General features: G+C 41.2%; 1 protein-coding gene across 3 annotated transcripts in view; it reads left to right on the top strand.

Annotated features, from left to right (window-relative positions):
• LOC116047920 (plexin-B2-like) overlaps positions 1-21,409 on the top strand; it is a 244,747-nt gene that overhangs the window by 174,383 nt on the left and 48,955 nt on the right. For 2 of the 3 annotated variants that reach the window (XM_031296960.2, XM_031296959.2), the window contains exons 7-16: positions 314-459; positions 572-751; positions 2,317-2,451; positions 5,368-5,468; positions 7,485-7,611; positions 14,374-14,542; positions 16,094-16,205; positions 16,303-16,414; positions 16,700-16,798; positions 18,466-18,561. In XM_031296960.2, coding sequence (XP_031152820.1) covers positions 314-459; positions 572-751; positions 2,317-2,451; positions 5,368-5,468; positions 7,485-7,611; positions 14,374-14,542; positions 16,094-16,205; positions 16,303-16,414; positions 16,700-16,798; positions 18,466-18,561 — 1,277 coding nt within the window. The remainder of the gene's footprint in view (positions 1-313; positions 460-571; positions 752-2,316; positions 2,452-5,367; positions 5,469-7,484; positions 7,612-14,373; positions 14,543-16,093; positions 16,206-16,302; positions 16,415-16,699; positions 16,799-18,465; positions 18,562-21,409) is intronic. The other variant, XM_031296961.2, reaches the window with a different exon arrangement.

Here is a 21,409-nt window from a genome sequence, read left to right as displayed (position 1 = left end):
TACAGCACCTCAACATGCTTTATAATTTTACAAAAAGACACAAATCTCATTTTGACAATATGGGACCTTTAAACGTTGCATGATGAATGACTATTATACAACTCTAATAATCCTACGTTTCAGGTGGTCGCCACCTTTTATCAAAATAAAACTGTAAATGAGGATTGTGCAGAACTAGTGCTTTGATTTTGGTTTGTGATTTTTGACTTTTTATTGTTTGCTTTGCCAGAAAACATGGACTCAGATGTGTGATTTATTAACAGAGGAAACTACAGGAAGCAGGTACAAACAGTGTTTCTGCTCCTGTTTGTAGGCATGTACCCTCTTCACTCCATTAATAAGAGGCTGGTGGAGATAATAGGAGCCTGTTACAGCAACGACGGCATCATTAACGGGAAGGGCGCCGTCTACTCGCCTTACTCCTCCAAGTCGGAAGAGCTGTGCAGCAGCAACAATCAGGTAAGAAAAGCCGTCTGTGTGTCGGAGATAAAGAGAGACTCCAACAATTCACCATGAGCAAAAAAAGTCTGTATTAATATGGATGTTTTACTAATGATTTCTGTTCTGTCAGAAGGACATGGCCCTGAGATACAAGTGTGGAGCCGAGTTCCTGCCCTCCCCATTGGCCAGCAAGGCCGAGTTGGCCTTAACGTCTGAGCCCTTATTCCATCGTAAGTTTCACATAACGGCCGTGGCTGTGGCTGTGGAAATGGAGCACGCTGTGGCGTTCCTGGGCACCACCACCGGAGAGGTAAAGACGGCCTTTTCTGTCAACATTCAGTCAGCTTTTGATTTCTTTTTCCTTCTTTGCTTTCGTTTATTAGCAAGCCAATGCGAAAACATAAACTTTTGCATATCTCGGCCAAATGAAATGCTATCAACACAAATCTTGTTTGGCATGATCTTCTGAGGCTCTGTACCAAATTTGATGAAGATCGGCCCTTAGGGGGCGTAATAATCGAGGTAGACGCGATTTTGCCTTTAACCCTCGTGTTGTCTTCCCCTCGACCAACAAGCAATTTGACTTGGTCAAAATTTTAAATTTAAACTTTTGTTTCGGCACTTTTTTCAGCGTTTTGTTTTTTTTTTTTTACTTTCATCCAAGTTTTTTTTGTCACTTTTTCCGATGTTTCCAATTTCTTTCAACGTTCTTTTTTCATTTTTTTTTCAAATGCCATAAAATTGAATACAACACCCAAATTCAATGAACGTCCACGTTGTTTTTTTTTTTTTAAAAACAATTTGGTTGAAATAAACCCACATTTTTGAAAATGGGTCAAATTTGAGCCGAGGACAACAGGAGGGTTAACTCAATGAATGTAAATAGGAAATATGCAATTGCAATTTACTACAGACCTTGCAGCTCACACCTCGCGATGTTTCCTGTTGTTTGCCTCGCCATCGGCACGCTGTGGGCTCCGCTTTCGCGTGCTCCGCTTTCACGTGCTCCGCTAGTCGTCCGGGACGACTCGCACCGGGGAGGCTTGGACCCCTTCATAACTACTTGCAGTTCTAGTTTTCTTTTGTGTTTCACATCTTTTTTTCCATCCATGAGGCGTGTACATGGATTCACCTTTGCAGTTATAGTCAGTCAGTTAAAAACATATTTATGGTTACGGTATCTACATTTCCTGCGCCCAGATGTTGTGCTTTTTAGGAGAACTAGAAGACATCATTTGACATGTTGGAGAAGATAATCTAAAATCATCTAAATGATAAAGATATTCATGTTTTCTGATGCTGTAAATTTCCTGTGAAGTAAACATTCACTTATATGGTACACGTCCAATCAGTTAATCAGTTCCCAGTAATTGCACATTATTATAATAATTCAGCACAAAAATGTAATTTGTCTACTGGCAGGCGTACAGTTAGTTGTCCAATAATAAATGTGTGAATATTTACTTTTGTTCATATTTTAGTAGTGCAACTAAACTAATATAAATCTATCAAAACCTTTCTTTTCAACGTCCCCTTTTAAATGAATACCAAATTACATAATAACACAAATAAAGCTTTAATAAACACTTACATTTGAAAGATTTAGTTTAAAGCTGCATTATTGAATATTTGCATTTAAAAATACTAAAAAGTACGCATACGTACATTAAGCATAAGCATTAAAAGAGATACATGTAAATAAAACTGAAATTGAATGTGAATGAGCCCGGATGTCTTTCGTGTCATATTCTTTGTCCTTTGGTGTGGCGGGTCCTATTTCATACAGAAAGCGCAGCATTTATTGAGCACAGAGGTGGAAACCCAGGATGCATGAATTGAAAAAGTGTGTGAATGCAGTTTTTGTGTTTCCTGCAGGTGCTGAAGGTGCATCTGTCGGCCCATCCGGACGTGTACGGGCGGGAGCCGGCCGAAGTCACGGGAGACAAGGTCAACAAGAACCTGCTGTTCGATCCCAAGCTCGAACACCTGTACATCACCACCGAGAAAAAGGTCCAACTCACACAACATACAACATACAAAACATCCAACTTGCAACATGACCACATTCCCCCCAAAACCAAATAAACATATGTATAAATGACAACACCATGAGCCCATCATACATGCCTCTCCCCAGCACAAAGCTTCTTAGGGGGCCTCCAGAAAGTTCAGGTACTTTCCCCATAGTATACTGTAGACATCCAATCAGGCAATGCGTTTATATGACGTTTTTTTTCAAACCCCGCCACCCTGGCCGTTAGGGGTGTGAATCGCCACTGGTGTCACGATTCAATTCGATAACGATTTTCCTGTCAACGATTTAAATCGATTGGATATCATGATGCATCACGATGCACCACATCCTCAATATTTTTGTATATTGCTACACACGGTTTTCCATCGACAAATTCAAGCAGTCAGATATATATACAGTATCTCACAAAAGTGAGTACACCCCTCACATTTTAGTAAATATTTCATTATATCTTTTAATGGGACAACACTGAAGAAATTACACTTTGCTACAATGTAAAGTATTAAGTGTACAGCTTGTATAACAGTGTAAATGTGCTGTCCCCTCAAAATAACTCAACACACAGTCATTAATGTCTAAACCGCTGGCAACAAAAGTGAGTACACCCCTATGTTAAATTCCCATAGAGGCAGGCAGATTTTTATTTTTAAAGGCCAGTTATTTCATGGATCCAGGATACTATGCATCCTGATAAAGTTCCCTTGGTCCCCACATCATCACATACCCTTCACCATACCTAGAGATTGGCATAATGATATATCCTTCTCGTTCCACTTCTGGGATTGCTCCGGTGCTGCAGGAAATTTCGCCGGATGCATGTGTTTTCCGTTACCTTCCACTTTCTTTGTGTTGGCGTTCTAAACTCCAGTGGAGGACTCTGGTTAACTGCTCCTCAGATCTCTGCAGGGTAAATCCAGACAGCTAGCTAGACTATCTGTCAGTGTGAATAATAGGTAGCAGCAGTGGGAAAAAAAATTCAAGTTCATTATGCAGAGCTGCAGCTACTCCTTAATACATGTGTGTTCATAATCAGCAGATCATTTTGTAAACTAAATTAAGATGATGATGAATCAAACGGGTGGGAAAAGTACACAAATGTTTGAGACATCAGTTAAAATGACTGTAAACAACGGTGGAGGAGGGTCTGGCAAAGCGAGACTAGATATATATGAACTCCCCTTTTTATTGTATCTGCTATTATCAACTGGTATTGCTAACAAGTCTTGAGCTAAAACCCACAATGAAAAAATACGACATGGAAATAGAACGCATGCAGCTCGGGTGTGACGTCATTCCCAGCTCCGGCTTCCGAGTTCGGAGGAGAATAGAACGCACTATTCCTGCTGATTCCTTAAGTCCGTAACTGCACTTTTGTCTTCATAAAAGCTCTGTTTTTCGGGTCGACAGCTTATAAAAACTTGAGTTCTAGGTTCTTTGCATTGTTGGTAGTGCATCCAACCACACAGCAGCTTTGAGGCATTTTTCTGTTTGCTAGCAGACGGAACTGACGAGGAGTTACCTTCACACAGTACATGTCGCTGGAGGGCGGAGGCGTGACTTAAATGCTCTCTGTCTCTATAACACATAAAGAAGGTCAGGGATACGTGCTTACTTCCGCTTTTCCATTTCATCTATCAGGTCGGCCACTTAATGAGCTTTTCATTTATTCTCTCCGTCTTATTTGATCATTTATTCATTCGTTCAACAAACACAGACATCCGTCTACATTACCACACAGAAGTCAGTCATTGATTTATTCTCTCTGTTTCCCCGCTGCGTTTCCTCTTCATCCGTCTTCTCTCTGCTCTGTCCTTTCATCTTTCGGTCGACATCATTCTCTGGCACCGCCACCGAAAGTGAAATTGATGTTATTGATTCAGAAATGAATTAATTAGAATGCACTTCAAGAGGGCAATTCACTTTCATCAAGTCAAGTGACGATCCTCGAGCTTGTTCCATCTGCTCATTTAAATGTATTAGAGCGGCCTCTTCGTGTTGTCAGGGAGGTGAATTATTACCACAGCTGGATCGCTGGAAGAAAGTTCTCCACTAAAACAAGATCCTTTTCGAGACCTTCCCCCTCACAAGAACATAATAAGGAAGATATGTTATATGTTAGGTTTCATCTCACGGGATCAATTTTGAAATAATACCCTCTAGAGCCGTCTACAACTCTCATAACCATTAAAATGTATCACATATCTCTCACACACACACACACACACACACACACACACACACACACGTCCCAGATGTGTCCCCTATTTTTTTTCCTCCAGGCATTGTTTTTATAAAGAAAAAAGAAAACAGGAATAATCCCATTTAATAATCCCAAGTCTCCTCTCTACTGGTGTTCATTTGAGACCTCAGCTCTGTTCTGCCACACTTTGAGTAAATTGAGTCAAAAATCGCACTCCTTCCCTAAGTCATAACTCTGTCAAATCTTAACACACAGACATGAAACATATTGATATTGTGCGGTATGACTTACACTTCCCGGGGATATCATTATCTCTGATGTGCATCGGGAATAAATACCCATAAATCTGCTTAGAAATCATAGGGAAAAAGGCGCTTCAGAACTTGCCTGAGAATCATCACATTGTTGAGGTTTCCTCAGTATCAAAGTAAACCAATGATAGTTGTCTGTACGTCCATGTACGTTGCTAATAGCTAATTCGGCATACTTTTAATGCAGCTGATTTGCCAAAAATGTGAATAAATAGAGGCTAAAAACAGGGCTCAAACAAAAACACCAGTGTTAAATCGATGGATTTTTAGTTTGGTTTTTGTTTTATCCTTATCTAAGGGTTACTTTTTGCCCATTATGTTCCTGCATGTTGTGCAAAACAGCCGCTCCTTCACAATAAAAGCCTTTCATATGTATGCAGATCACCAAGGTTCCAGTCCAGGCCTGCCACCTGAAGACAGACTGCCACTCCTGCATCTCCATGAAGGATCCGTACTGTGGCTGGTGTGTCCTGGAGGGAAAGTGAGTCACTTGTTGGGATGCACATTTTCAATTTTGCGCATCAATAAACTGCAGTGGAATGTTTTTACACTTCAAAAAGGGTGGAAGAGTCAGTGTATCGATAAGAACAAAATGGGAAAATTGCAGAAAAAGTGAAATGGGAACCGACTTGGTGTATATAAATTAGGGCTGCACGTTATGACGAAAATATGCGAGCGATAACGTTGAAAATCCTGATTACGATATAACTTGCGATAAATAAATAGATATTAAATTTTAAACCTTTTTGCTGCTTTAAAGGTGCAGTAGTTAAGACTTATAAAACTAACTTTCTGTCATATTTGCTGAAACTGACCCTATGTTCCAGTAGAACTACATGAAGCACATAATAAAAAATAAATCCAGCTCCTCTGGCACCACCTACAGCCTGTAGTGAGATTTGCAAAAATCCACCTCTCCCTGTTCAGATACACCAATCAGGGCCAGGGGGGGGTGTCTAACTGCGTGTCAATCACTGCTCATGCACACGCATTCATTCTCCCTTGTGGTGGGAGGGGCTTAGGAGACGGTTTTGGGCTTTAGCGGAAAGGGGGGAGGGACTGAGAAGTTGTTGTTGTTCAAAGTCCTGGATCTTCACAATCCTACCTACAGCACCTTTAAGTATTCTGCTAAAATACAAAAACAAACTGCTTGTTGAAATTTAAAACAAAGGAAATGATTTCCAACTTTTTTATTGAACAACTTGAACATTGCGTTTTCTGCTGATATTTTTTTTCAACTAACAGAAAAAATCTCAGTGTCTTCCGCGATACAGCATAATGCAGCCTTTCGCCATGTGTTTATAAAACCGTGTTATGTGCAGCTTTTACAACCACACTTAAAAAAGGCGGTAAAGTCAGTGCATCCTTAATGCGTAACTCTCGCCAAAATCCAACCTAGGGTCTTTTTGTGAATGTACCGAGTCAAACTTTCATTTAAAAGCATAATTAGGACGGAATCGCCACTTTTAAGAAGTTCGAAGTTCATTCGCATTCGGATATCGACTCGTTTTGACTGCCGAGGTGGTAGCGGCCAGAAACAAGAGCTACGGTGAGTTGTTCAAAACCTTTCTTTTTAGTAAACTCTGTGTACACAAACAACGTTGTCAATGCTTCTGTTAAGGTGTAGAGCCCCTGGTGATACTTGGAGCAAAGTCTCATGTTGTGTCGAGCCTTCTTAGTGGTTTAAAAATAGCTATTTTGAGGCTAGCATAAAAGTGCCCCTAGCACTCCCATTCAAAAGGCCATCTGACCGAAAAACGAGAATACGGTAAATCTTAAAAGTGGCGATTCCGTCCTAATTATGCTTTTAAATGAAAGTTTGACTCCTGTACATTCACAAAAAGACCCTAGGTTGCATTTTGGTGAGAGTTACGCTTTAAGAACAAAATGCAGAAAAAGTGCAATGGAAACCGACTAAGTGTATATAAACGAGGTACATGAAGAGTGTGAACGTCCACTGAAGAACTGAAGACGTCAGATCTGTGTGGAGCGATGAGGAGACTGTAACCTTCCTCACATTAATACACGAAACAAACAGAACAAACGGAAACAGAGAGAAAAAAATGTGTTCACTTGTACAATATGTAATCCAAATGTTAAGATAAAAAAGGTTGGTTAACTATCAAAAAGTTGAAACACAGGGTTAAATCCTGCTCTGAGTCTTAAACTAACCGTACAAATAAATCTAAGTCATTCATATTTTCTGATGCTGTCAAGGTTTGTTCACATCTCTTCGTTTTAATATTTATATATGATGATTTGGTTTATAGTTTGTATATTTTGTTATTTTGGTGTATGTAGGGCTGGGCAATATATCAGCATCGATATGAGGCTACATATCGTCTGAAATTTTGCATATCGTGATATGACGTACATATGAAGGCTGTCCGATTTCCATCATGTTTTCCATCATCCTTTTGTGTGCGTTTGAGCTTTTTGACTAGCGCTCTTTTTTAAAATACGTCACCTTGTTGACCGCTGTCCGCTCTGCTCCCAGGTGCACCAGGAAGAAGGAGTGCAGCAGGTGGAGGGAGGAGAACACCTGGCTGTGGTCGCCCGGTCAGAAGTGTGTTCAGATCGAGGCCTTCGACCCCCCGAACATCAGCTGCAAGAAGACCCAGCAGGTGGGAGAGAGAGAGGGTGTGAATGAACAGTAGGGCTGCACGATGTGAGGAGAATGATGCCATATGCGACGATGTTATTGAATATCGTGATAACGATATTACCGCCGCTAAGCAGATATTAAAGTGTACTCCGTTCTGCTGCATTTTAGTATTCTGCTAACACACAAGAAATTGCTTGTCAAATTTAAAACAAACAACATGAAATCGTTTCCAACATTCTTTTATTGAACCAACTGAACATTGAGTTGAATATAAAAAGGCAGCACTAAAATAAGAATGACAGTTACATTTTAAAGTGCAGTTTCTACTGGTAATTTAGTTTATTTTATTTGCACAAATAAGTGAAATACATATAATAGAATTTTAAAAAACTACATTTCAGGAGAGGAGAGAAGCCTGAAAGGCTTATTCAACGGCCTCCTCCTATACAACTGAAAACATGATCATTTCTCTAATTAATAAATAAACAAACAAACAGGTAAACATACACACAATATAAAGATATATCAGGTAATTATACATAGATAAAGCAACAAAAACAAGGCAAGAAAAAAGACAAGGCAAACATCCTTTGAGACAGACATACAATCAACAGAACTATCCCAACATAAGATTTAAAGCTATAGTGTGTAGTTTCTGTCTCCCCCATGAGGAATTCTAAGTAATGACAACAAAACTGTCGCCGCGTCCACATGATACAAGCCTTCCGTGATCGCCTTCAAGCTTTAAGATGAAATTAAAAACTTTTTTAGTGACCTGAAGGCTGGCAGGGAAGGTAATGTTTCTTGTGACTTATTCAATGAATTCCACAGTAATCAACCTCTATATCTGATAACAAATGTATGTCTTGATGTACAACTACTCGGCAAATGGAAATAATTTTTTTTGCCTAGTTGAGTGCGAGTGAATATCTGAAGAAAGAAGATATTCTCCTCCTCCACGTAGTTGCTAGTAGCCAAGGAGGACACGGAGGATTAAAAAAACATGATGGACTCTTCAGAAGAGCTCATTATCTTCACTCGAGTTTCTGTGCGGGAAAGTCACCGGACGCCACAATCTTCTGAACATAGTCATACTGAGAAATCCAGAGAGAGTTGTGTGGCGCTGATAGTCTTAATTAGCTTTGTAGAAACTCATTTGGCAATGGCTTGAATGTAACAGACGTTCATTAATATCAAAAAGTTATGCACTAAAACTTTAAGATGAAATTAAAAGACTTTTAACTGTGACCTGAAGGCTGGCAGGGAAGGTAATGTTTCATGACATATTCAATGAATTCCACAGTAATCGACCTCTATATCTGATAAAATAAATGTATGTCTTGATGTACGACTAATCGGCAAATGGAAATCATTTTTTTGCCTAGTTGAGTGCGAGTGAATATCTGAAAAGAATTAGAAAAAATGTTTTCTTTCAACTAACACAGAAAAATCTCTGAGTGTCTTTCTGGAGATGTCGCAGCCTTTCGCCATGTGTTTATTGCACCAGTTGATATCGCAATGACGATAAAAAAACGATATATTGTGCAGCCCTAAAGAACATGTACAGTTTGTTTGTTTGAAATTGTTGAAAGTTCACTTCCTGCTGAGCTCGCCTTCATTTAAACCACTCAGAGCTCCTGAAAACGAGTGTTGTGAGCAGCATCTCAAACAGGTTCTTAACCGCTCGATGGTGTTTTAAGCCCCCAACGTCTCCTTCCAGGCAGCGCTGCGACCGTCGACTTCAAGGCACCTAACCCTAACCATTGCCCAATCCTAGTGCCTTCCAAGCAGCGCCGCTGACTCACAGTAACATGATTTACAGTTTTTTTTGGATATGAGCCAAATGTCACCTGCATAGAATCTGTGTTGCTTGTGCTGACAGTTCCTTTGGAAAACAACTCGGGCTGCTTCCACTGTTAAAAGTTCCAAATAATGTTCCCTGGAAATATTGTCACACCCAGAAACTGCTGAGGACGCCTGGTTTCGGTGAATCACATACAGTATGAGCAACAGCACCAACAGTGCTACACAACAGCAACACTGTTTGTCGTTATTGACAGCTTACGTCAGAGCAGATAAACACAGCGTTTCATCTGTTTCTTACACTTTTGCTTGGGGTTTTGGCCCCAAACTCTACACCTATGGGTAATACACTGACTATGGAGAAATACCAGATAGATAGATAGGTAGGTAGGTAGGTAGGTAGGTAGATAGATAGATAGGTAGGTAGGTAGGTAGGTAGATAGATAGATAGGTAGATACTTTATTGATCCCCAAGGGGAAATTCAAGGTCCAAGTAGCTTAAAGACATTGCACACAACGTACACATACATCATAAACAGAATCACACTTCAATAGATCCAAACTATGCCATTAAGACAGGGGTCGTCAGCGTTTTTTTAGGCCAAGGACCTCTTAGCTGAAAAAGAGACGGAGCAGGGACCCACTACTACATAAATTGTGTAACATTTTGTTGCAAAAATAATCTGGACCTGCAATAACATGTAGGGTGGCCTATAGTCTCGCTTTGCCAGACCCTCCTCCAAAGCGCGCTGGAGGAGGGTCTGGCTACTCCACACAGCATTCGGGGATGGGAGGAAAACGTGCTCTGGTTTATTGGCATTTCTTTAAACCAATCACAATCGTCTTGGGCGGTGCTAAGTGCAGGAGAAAAGCAGCAGTGCTGCTGCAAAATAGTCTCTGGAAGGAACTTGTTTTGGTGGAACGTGTACGTTTAAAAGTAGTTTTAGTCATGCGAGAGAAAACTCAGATTGGACAGATAGTCTAGCTAGCTGTCTGGATTTACCCTGCAGAGATCTGAGGAGCAGTTAACCATAGTCCTCAGAAATCCACCAGAGTTTAGAATTACAACACAAAGGAAGCCCAAGGCAACGGACATCCGGCCTAAATGAGTGAAATCCGGCGGATTTTCTGGCGACAACGGAGCAATCCCGGAAGTGGAACGTCAAGGATATAGACTAGGCGGCCTAAAGCCTTCACACACCTTTTTATGGTGCATACAATACTAAGCTTTTAAAATAAATGTTTGTGGCATATTCATATATTTACACATCATGTTTTAATGTCAAAATGTGGCACAGTCAATCCTTAAGCTTAACTCTGAGGACCCACTGTTGAAGAATTCAGCTTTAAGAGAAGAATGAAACTCATCTTTATAAATTCTAGGAGTCACAAAAACGATCCTAGCCAACAGCATGAAAGTAATGTCGGGCCAACTGATTCTATAACACCACAAATTGAAACTTGGAATGCTGCGGCAGCCGTTTTCTACAGAACAGCAGCAGAGGAGCGTGTGCTGCATCGCTCGGTCTGAACCTGACGGCTGAACTCGCTGCTTTAATGAGGGATTGATCAAAGAGCTGATTTGCCAGAAAGACGCGTCGTCCTTCGAGATGTACAGCCGGCTGTCGGCTGACCTTCCCTTCCCATCGTGCCTTTCTGCTCCTAGAATAACTTTACAGCCCTTAGGACTTCACAGATGTGCACAAAATCAGATCCATGATGCTTATTCAGGATATGGTTTAGCTAGAAGTTGTGCAAGGGCGTAACTTTGGGTTCAACATTGGGGGGGGTTGAAATTTTGAACATATGAAACATTTCATTTCCTACATTGTGGTAACATTTTGTGCCTTTTCTGCATCAATTCATGGTCTGATGTTTTTAATTATGTAAAGGAAATTATTATTAGATATTTGGGGGGGGGGGGGGGTGTTGCACTGGCCAGTTTTGATTATATCCCCTTTAAATTACGCCTATGGTTTGATGTCAACAAGTCTTCTCTATGTAGATTGTAACATTTTAGTTCTCACAGTCGTCCTCATCAGACATGATAAATGGAAGCAAAACAACATTATGCGTGCACGTTAATTACAATCAGGTCAGGTTATAATAAACACTATGCAAATAGAAGAAGTGAGTCCTTAAAAGTGCAACTGTGAAGACTTTCCGTGTGGTTTTATGTTTGTCTTGTTATTTCTAGGGGTGTAACGATACGGATCGATGTATCGATGCCTTCCTCAACGATCCAATATTATCGATACAAAGTGAGAATATCGATACATATCGTCATCAAGATGCGCCTTTATTTTGATATTCCCACTTTATATTTATTCTTTTTATTTTAAATATTAGTTTGTTTTTTTAATTTAAATGTCTGGAAGAGCTCAGTAATGAAATTGTCAAATTATGTTTAAGTTGCTTTATGTATCGTCTGGTATCGGTCGCAGGGCCCTGAATTGAATCGAATCCAAATCGTATCATGCCAGACTTTGTGATATCAGTAAATATTGTATCGTTGTCCAAAGAATTGATATATATCGTATCGTGATCAAATGTGTGATTAACACCACTAATGTAAATGCCACCGAGTTTCAAACATCGGGGGTAAAAATCGCCCGAAATTGCTCTGTGAAAAATGCTAATCTGTCATGCTGAAAGACCGCAAACTAACTCAATAATGTCAGTTACACACAGTCACTGGTTACACATCTATCTGACATTTGCTAACATTAGCAATCAGGTCTTGAAAAATAGCATTAAATTCAGTTTGCGGGCCCCTGAATCGGAATCACATCGAAATCGTATCAAAATTGTATCGTGGCAGACTTTGTGATATCAGTAAATATTGTTTCGTTGTCCAAAGAATCAATATATCGTATCGTGATAACACGTGATTTACACCCCTAGATATTGTTTTCAGTTCTTCGGGATAAATTAAAGTCCATGCTAAGTTTCATGTCCTCTTAAAGTATAAAGTCAAACATCGTCAAGTCACGAGTCTTTATAAGCACATTTAAAGTCAAACATCTACTGACTTCTGAGCATTTAAATGGCAGAGCTAACTATGCTACCTGTGTTTTCTAACATAGCTGAGCATTGACTTTCATTGATAATTAAAGCTTTAGTGCATAACTTTTTTATATTAATAAACGTTTGTTACATTCAAGCCGTTGCCAAATGAGTTGCTACAAAGCTAATTAAGACTATCAGCTCCACACAACTCTCTCTGGATTTCTCAGTATGACTATGTTCAGAAGATTGTGGCGTCCGAGATAATGACCTCTTCTGAAGAGTTCATCATGTTTTTTTAATCCTCCGTGTCCTCCTTGGCTACTAGCAACTGTGTGGAGGAGGAGGGGGGGTGATGCGGGATCACGGAAGGCTTGTATCATGTGGACGCGCCAACAGTGTTGTTGTCATTACTTAGAATTCCTCATGGGGGCGACAGAAACTACGCAGTATAGCTTTAAATATGACATCATGAATCTTCGAAATAATAGTTTGACAAAAAGTTCTTTCTGTCAAACTATTACACTTACTAGGAATTTTCTGAAACTTACACCAAGGGATTTTGGCAGGTTAAAACTTTAAGAAACACTTTAAAACTACACTTAAAATTTAAATTTAAAGTGACTAATTTGTGTAATGTAAAACATATCCCTTGTCCTTTATCACCAACTCTGCAAAATAATTGCTGCCTTGATTACCAGTATGTTCTTTGGTAACTTTCGTTCCAATCAAGGAAGTGTGACATCTTTATAATGTATAATGCACAGACGGGAGATCAAAGAGCTGTGTGTACAAAGCACATGTTTTAAAGGTAATGTTGAAAAGCTCAAGTCTTCAGGGATTCGTCAGTTTGTGACTTGAGTCTGACTCCAATCAAGTCTCAACTCTGCAGCTCTGCTCATTTCAGATGCAAAGTGTCATGCATCACGATGTGCTTCAGATAGCACTGCTGTAATCTTGTAAACTCACAAATACAAAAACTCTGTACCTTGGCAGTCCTAAGTCTTTTAATTCGGACTTCATTACGTGTTAATCCTTTGAGAGTGGCATTAGTTTGTGGTGGGAAGGAGTCCAGCAACAGACCACTCTTTAAGGTTATCTTTAAGAGAATCTCTTCTGGGCCCAGATCGACCGATCTGCAGCATCTTAATCAGGGAGTGTGGGACTATCGTGTGTGTGTGTGTGTGTGTGTGTGTATGTGTGTGTGTGTGTGTGTGTGTGTGTGTGTGTGTGTGTGTAGCAGCGCGTAGTTTGTGATTTTAATCTGCTAAGACAGTTGGATTTGGGCTTTAAAGAGAAAATCTTTGCTTCCTGCAGCTTTACATTCTTAAAAAGAGGAGAAAGTCTCCGGTGAATTCATTGAGGAGCTTTTCTCCATTACTCCGAGATCAAAAAGTTTGAAATTAAAACTTTAGAAGCGAAATTAAAAACAGTTGAGGTCAACGGGGACCATATTTCACCAAACACAAAGGTTGCGTGATAATATTAGTCGTGTTTGAATCGGCATCTCGGTGATTCGGCGGCGTATTGACAGAGCCTTGACGTTCTATCTGTGGGATAACGTCAGTAAGTCCAAGTAAAACACAGACTTAATCTTGTGTGAATGTGCCCGCACGAATCACAGACGTGAGGACCTCTGGTGATACTAGTCCTGTGGGAATAGGGGGGGAGACAGAAACACCGCTGAATCTGAATCTGAGCATGTGTAAAGGGACACAATAGAAGTTAGTTCATCCTTTAAGATCTTTTAACATGGGCGCTTATTGCTGACCTTTGGAAACAGTATGTGTATAAGAAAGTTTAATAAGTAATCAAAGTCCTATTGTGTCGCTCATACACAGAAAAAAATTCTCTGTCTTCCAGTAACTCACACACAGCTTCTTTATCTGACTGCAGCCAGCAGAGGTGAAAAATAATGACACTCTCTATGACATGTTCCTCCACCTTTAATCCCACTCCCTCCCTTCTCCAGGTTGACATAAAGATTCCCTCCCTGCCCATCCTGAGGAGTTCTGATCGGCTGCAGTGTGTGTTCGGCACTTTCTCAAGCAATGCCGTGGCGGTCGTTGTCGACGGCCAGGTGCAGGTCACCTGTTCGCTGCCCGAGCCCGTGGGAATCCCACCCACTCCGCAGCAGCAGGGTAGGTGGACAACATAGAGGATTTAGAGGAAGTCTTTCTGAATAATAATAATAATAATAATGAGTATTTATAGCACTTTACAAGGAAGCAAAATGAAACAGACAAGTCATAAAATCATTATGGTTTAACTAGGGCTGGGCGATATGGAGAAAATCAAATACCACGATATTTTTGACCAAATACCTCGATATCGATACCGCAACGATATTGTAGTGTTGACTATTGGTGCTTTCACAAAATATTTAAACAATGAGATTTTTGATAAATAATCATCAGTAATGTTGATATAATGTCTAAGTGGGTAAAGGCAAATAATAGAACAGTTACAACAGTCTGGTGAGTTCAGAAAATGACATCACTTTACTGTAATGCAGCCTTTAAAACCAGGAAAAGACAACACTTAAGCCATAATACCATATTACGATAACCAAAATCTAGATATCTAGTCTCATATCACGATATCGATATAATATCGATATATTGCCCAGCTCTAGGTTTAACCCTTTTAGACCCGCGGGACTGCCAGCAATCTTGGCAGACATTACCGTCTTTAAGAGACTCTACCAGGCTCCGTTTTAAAGCTAGAGTGAAGGTATTGGTATCATATGAAACTAGACGACTTAAGGAATCCATTGGCATTACCCATGTTATGCTAGCTTATATAATGCTCAAAATGTAGAGTCTTTGGCGAGGGAAAAACTTGCATGGCCATTTAAAAAAAGGGGTCCCTTAACAGTCTCAGAGTTGCATAAATTGGGTCCGACTGGACAGCTGAGACGCTTGTGGATTCAATGAATCCCACCCACTCCCCAACAGCAGGGTATGTGGACAACATGGAGGATTTGCAGGAAGTCTTTCTGAATGATAATTATTATTATTTATAGAGCACTTCATGAGGAAGCAAATTGAAACAGACAAATCATAAAATCATCAGGTTTTCTTGGCGGACATTACTGTTTTTAAGAGACTCTACCAGGCTCCGTTTTAAAGCTAGAGTGAAGGTATTGATTCAGATGAAACTAGACGACTTACGGAATCCATTGGTACCACCCATGTCATGCTAGCTCTCCAAATTTAGAGATTTTGGCGAGGGGAAAAACTGGCATGGCCATTTTCAAACAGGTCCCTTGACCTCTCACCTTAAGATATCTGACTGGAAATGGGTTCTTAGGGTACCCATGAGTCTCTATTTCTGCATACTGGAGTCCCTAAACAGTCTCAGTGTTGCATAAATTGGGTCTGACTGGAAAGCTAGGAATCTTGTGGATTCAATGAGCCCAATTGTATTAATGTGTGATGATGTAAGCCCCCATGGTAGCCATTTTATCAGCCTCACGAAACTTTACAACCACAAACTAGAGACCTAGGGCTTTCACAGGATGCGTGGCTTTCATAGGTATGTTGACAATAACCTAACCGGCTATAGATTGATATTAAACTGAAAAATACACAATCTTATCGATCTAATTATCTAATTGTGTGTGTGTGTGTGTGTGTGTGTGTGTGTGTGTGTGTGTGTGTGTGTGTGTGTGTGTGTGTGTGTTTTCTCAGACTACTTGTCGGTCCCAGTCAAAGTTCTGGTGAACGACAACATCGAGGTGACGTCTGGAGAGTATGACTTCTACAGCTGTGCTGCCACAGTCAGGAAGAACCCAAACACACCGTAAGATGGACCACACACACACACACACACACACACACACACACACAGTGTGAATCGCACACATGTATGTAAGTATGTGGGGTTTGTGTGTTTTCAGGTGTATAGCGTGTGTGAACAGTACATGGGGCTGTCAGTGGAACGCTGAGGATCACATCTGCAGTGACAACGATGATGCTGTAGCTGGGGAACGCATTGTTAAACCAAAACAGGTAGGGGGTTGTGTGTGTGCGTGTGTGGGTGTGTGTGTGAGTGCATGTGTGTGTGTGTTTATTATTAAATTAGGAATGTGTGGTGTTTAGGTTTGAATTTAATGTTGGAAATATTTGAATTTGTGATGATTTTTTATTACAGGATCGCACATTTTCTGACCACATTTTTTATTCTCTACAATATTTGTGTTCCCTATCAATCATTAGAGGATTATTTGAACGGCTAGACGATAATGTGTTGATGTGATTGTTGAACTCCTAATATTTCTGCTTCCGGTGATGAAGAGTGACAGCTGTCCTCAGTTTGAGTCTCCGGAGCCGCAGTTGATCCCCGTGGGCTTTCAGATCCCCATCAGCTTCCAGGGGAGGAACCTGGGCCACATGGTGAGAGCGCTCACACCTGCACATTAAATGCTTCATTAGAAGAGAAGAGAATGGAATAGAGGTTTAGTGCTTTGCACAGGTACAGGGTCCTACGAGCACATTGGAATTTGTGTGCATTGCTCGTTTACACTTCCTGTGTCAGCACTCCAACAGTCCGTTAAAAACGCAGGTCTTTCCATTCATTTTGAATGGGGGTAGTGCGTTTAGGCTGCGGCAGGGGTTGCCACTTAAAAGTTGGGCCGACAAGGGCGTAACTTTGGGTTCAACATTGGGGGAGGGGTTGTGATCTCCAACTATCTAGGGAGGTCTGTCTGTATGTATTTTTTAAAAAAGGTGACAAAAACCTTGAAAAAATTGTCGAAAAAAGAGACAAAAACTTTAAAAAGGCATAAAAAACTTAGGAGAACGCACCAAAAAACCTTGAAAAGGCGACAAACACGTAGAATAAAATTGTCCAAAAACCATAACATTGAACTTGAAAACCTTGAAAAGGAACAAAAACTTCTGAAAGAGCCAGTTTTGATTATTGGGGGGGGGTTGTAAACCCTAACTTTTCTTGGTGTGAATGCCCACCTAGGCTACATTTACATTTCTACGTTTTGGTTTAGAAACGAGTATCTTTTTCTACGTTCCCCCCTCTCATTCCCCCTGCTCTGGCGTTTCCCCCTGTCATTCCCCCTGCTCTGGCGTTTCCCCCTGTCATTCCCCCTGCTCTGGCGTTTCCCCCTGTCATTCCCCCTGCTCTGGCGTTTCCCCCTCTCATTCCCCCTGCTCTGGAGTTTCCCCCTCTCATTCCCCCTGCTCTGGCGTTTCCCCCTGTCATTCCCCCTGCTCTGGCGTTTCCCCCTCTCATTCCCCCTGCTCTGGCGTTTCCCCCTGTCATTCCCCCTGCTCTGGCGTTTCCCCCTCTCATTCCCCCTGCTCTGGCGTTTCCCCCTCTCATTCCCCATGCTCTGGCCTTTCCCCCTCTCATTCCCCCTGCTCTAGTGTTTCCCCCTCTCATTCCCCCTGCTCTGGCGTTTCAGAACCTCTAAACCGGAGACATTTGGAAACGCTTCTGACCCGTTTTGGTTTGGAATCTGCGGGGTTGTGTTGCAGTCTCAACAGCGACCTTTGGCAACACCAACACTGGCGCCAACGTTTCGCCGCCTGATTGGGTCATGAGGTCTCGTTCTCTGAGACTAAGCTACTAACGTTACCATGGCAACTACCTGCAGCGGGCGGAGTATACACATATTGCATCCTGTTTACCCCGGGACGCACATATATCACCTTTATTTATTCAGGGAGGGCGAATTGAGAGCAAGCTCAATTTCCATTGTCCATTTCCAATGACGCCCTGATTCCATGCCATATTATACGCTGACCAGTGTACAAGAACGTAGATGAGATATTGGCGGTTTGGGCGTGTTAGTTTAAACGGAGATAAGAAATACAATAAAAAATGTAAAGCTATATAAATATAAAAAAAAGTAAAATATAAAGAGAAAACAGCTGTAAGATAAATTAAGTTATAATTGCAGAAGTGTACCGGAAACATATATATATATATATATATATATTGCACCTGAGATGTGATTGTCCACAGAAAGACATTGTTATGATTATCATTAATATATCATCTACTGTATTTCATGGTTGTAAAGAAGGTCCCTGTCTGTCTCCAGGCACAGAGCTTTTCCATCGGGACCGAGCTGATGAAGGACACGGAGGCGACGGTCACCAAGGAGCAGGGGTCGAAGTTCAAATTCCCCGGTTACGAGGTCAGTATGAAGGAGCGACAGCACTTTAATATGCGCAACATACGAAAAACAGTGTTGTATTGTAACAAAGTACTAATACTTGGTTACTGCACTTAGTAGAATTTTAACGTATCTGTACTTTACTTCGTTATTTATATTCCTGGAAACATTCACTTTTACTCCACTACATATCCTAAATAAAATGTATACTTTTACTCCTCTAGGTATCCTAAATAAAATGTATACTTTTACTCCACTACATATCCTAAAAATACATTAAATCAAATCAATAGTCATAAAAAGCACAATAAACCACAGTAAATACTAATAAAACACTAAAGCATAAGATAAAGTGGGCCCTATCCTGCACCCGGCGCAGCACAAAGCCCGACGCAAGTGTCTTTGTTTAAGACCGACGCAGTTGTCAATTTCCCGTCCAGCGCCCGCGTCGTTTAAATAGCAAATGCACCTGCACCCATCTGTGGCCCATGGGCGTGCTGGTCTTACAGGGAGGTGTGTTCAGGTGCATTCTGGGCGTGCTGGTCTTACAGGGAGGTGTGTTCAGGTGCATTCTGGGCGTGCTGGTCTTACAGGGAGGTGTGTTCAGGTGCATTCTGGGCGTGCTGGTCTTACAGGGAGGTGTGTTCAGGTGCATTCTGGGCGTGCTGGTCTTACAGGGAGGTGTGTTCAGGTGCATTCTGGGCGTATTGCTATCTTGAGGCAGCGGGAAGTCATTGACCAACAAAAACCTGGTCTAAAGTCAATAACACAGCATTTCATTGTTATTTTAACAACGCATTAGTAAAATGCGCCTAGGCACGTGCACAGTGCGCACACACTATGCTTGTTACAAACACACAGGGAAGTGCAGCAGCACACACACATGCTAAAGATAAAAGATAAAAAGATAAAAATATTACGGTGCAAATCCTCCATCATAATAGTAATGCTCCAAGGTCCAAACTCGCCTGGCTTTTAAAGGGAATGGGAGATGATCTCTGATTGGTTTATTGCATGTTACGCCCAGAAAACACCTATGAATAATTAAAGGCGATCTAAGCGATGGCACACGTTTTTTTGGCTACCTAGCTCGTAACATTTATTATATTGTCTCCTCTCCCTGCGTGTTGTGTTTAACGGGATAATGAGACTAAACTAGCCTGGATAACTGCATATTGTTCCTACTTCTAGAGGGTTTTGAGTTGTGTTTAGTCTCGCATTGGAAGGAAGGTCTGGCTAGTCCACACAGCATTCCGGGATAGGAGAAAAAAACCGTGCTCTGGTTTATTGCCCTTTTTTTAACCAATCACAATCGTCTTGGGCAGCGCTAAGCGCCGGACGGAGCAACAGTGCCGCTGCGAAATAGCCTCGGGACAGATAGTCTAGCTAGCTGTCTGGATTTACCCTGCAGAGATCTGAGGAGCAGTTAACCATAGTCCTCAGAAATCCACCGGAGGTTAGAACGGCAACACAGAAAGAGGAAGGAAATGATGAAATGCTGAAAAGAGGGATATCCGGCGGAATTTCCGGCGGCAACGGCAGTCCCGGCAGTAGAACGTTGTGTATATAGACTAAGTCACAGTTCTAAATGCATAAGGACCTGTATGTGTTCATTTAATTCTCACAGACAGTAGTTTTAGTGTGTAAGACGGATACAATTTTCCTGCTGGGCACTGAGGGAACATTTTGCCCACTGGCAGCTTTGGGAAAACTATTTTAATTATAAAAATAAGGAACAATTCAGACACTTTTTTATTGCACTGAACAAACACTTACCCAAAAGGCAACAGGCCACAACAGGCTATAAAACTGAAAAGCATCTCTTCTCTGCTACGAAAAAAATAAATAAATACAAAAGCAGAGCTGATAACAAAAGCCCATCAACATCGGCGTCGCAGCACACAGACGTAATTAAGCAAGATATAAATAACTCTAATCTAAAATCAGGACTCGCAAACAGTAAAGCATTTCAAATAAACCAATCAGTCACTGTTTGTCTGTACAGCGACATTTTAGTTGTTTTTCTCCTTCTGCACCTAAATTAAACCCATTAGGTCCACTTAAAGAAACACTGATTCTTTTATTGTTTCCATTAGCAGCTCGACGTTAATCCTCCAAATTCTTTGTTCTAGGCTACCAGGCGTTCATAACCAAATCAGGGAGTGTATCATTAATGATGATTAGAAGAATTAGTGAATCATTAGCCACTAATTTGTGAGATTAAACTGTGAGTCAAAACTCAGTGTTGTATTATGGGGTTGTTTTTTGACATTTTCGATTTTCGATTTTAATTGCTTTAAAGTTTTTAGATTGTCTTTTAGTTTTATTAAAGGTCCAATATGTAATACTGACAGCTAGCATTTAAAATGGTTACTGCAGTCCAAATTCAAAATACTGAAAGAGTTGTCTCCCCCGACCCCTCCTCCCCAGCGTCGAAGTTCACGGGAGTTGCCGGGTGTTGAGAACGCTAAACCCAACGTCACACAATGTCAGTGTTAGCTTGATGCTAGTCTCTCATTGCCAGACGTTAATCCACAGCGCAGCGGAGTTGCTAGATGCTATGTTGACGGTTATAAAAGCTTGTGCTCTCGCGGAGCTCTGTACGCGGCTGACAGTCACCTTTTATTGACCAACCGGAACAACAACGGCCGCTAAAAAGACCGCGACCTCGCGGAGCTTTGTTCGCGACTGACAGCCACCTTTTCTGGGCTTAACGTCACTGCAACAGCCACTTAAAAGACCACGACCTCACGGCCGTCTGTACCCAGGGCACAGTCACTGTCTGTGGGCTACGCCCGCTGAACAGAAGCGGGGAAACAATTTTGGCAGGGGGGAGATTGTCGGTACTACTACTTCCAGACCCGTTATA

The sequence above is a fragment of the Sander lucioperca genome, chromosome 20 (assembly GCF_008315115.2).
Source record: "Sander lucioperca isolate FBNREF2018 chromosome 20, SLUC_FBN_1.2, whole genome shotgun sequence".
NCBI lineage: Eukaryota > Metazoa > Chordata > Actinopteri > Perciformes > Percidae > Sander > Sander lucioperca.
The sequence above is the reverse complement of the archived record's forward strand: the minus strand, read 5'-3'. Positions and strand labels throughout refer to the sequence as shown.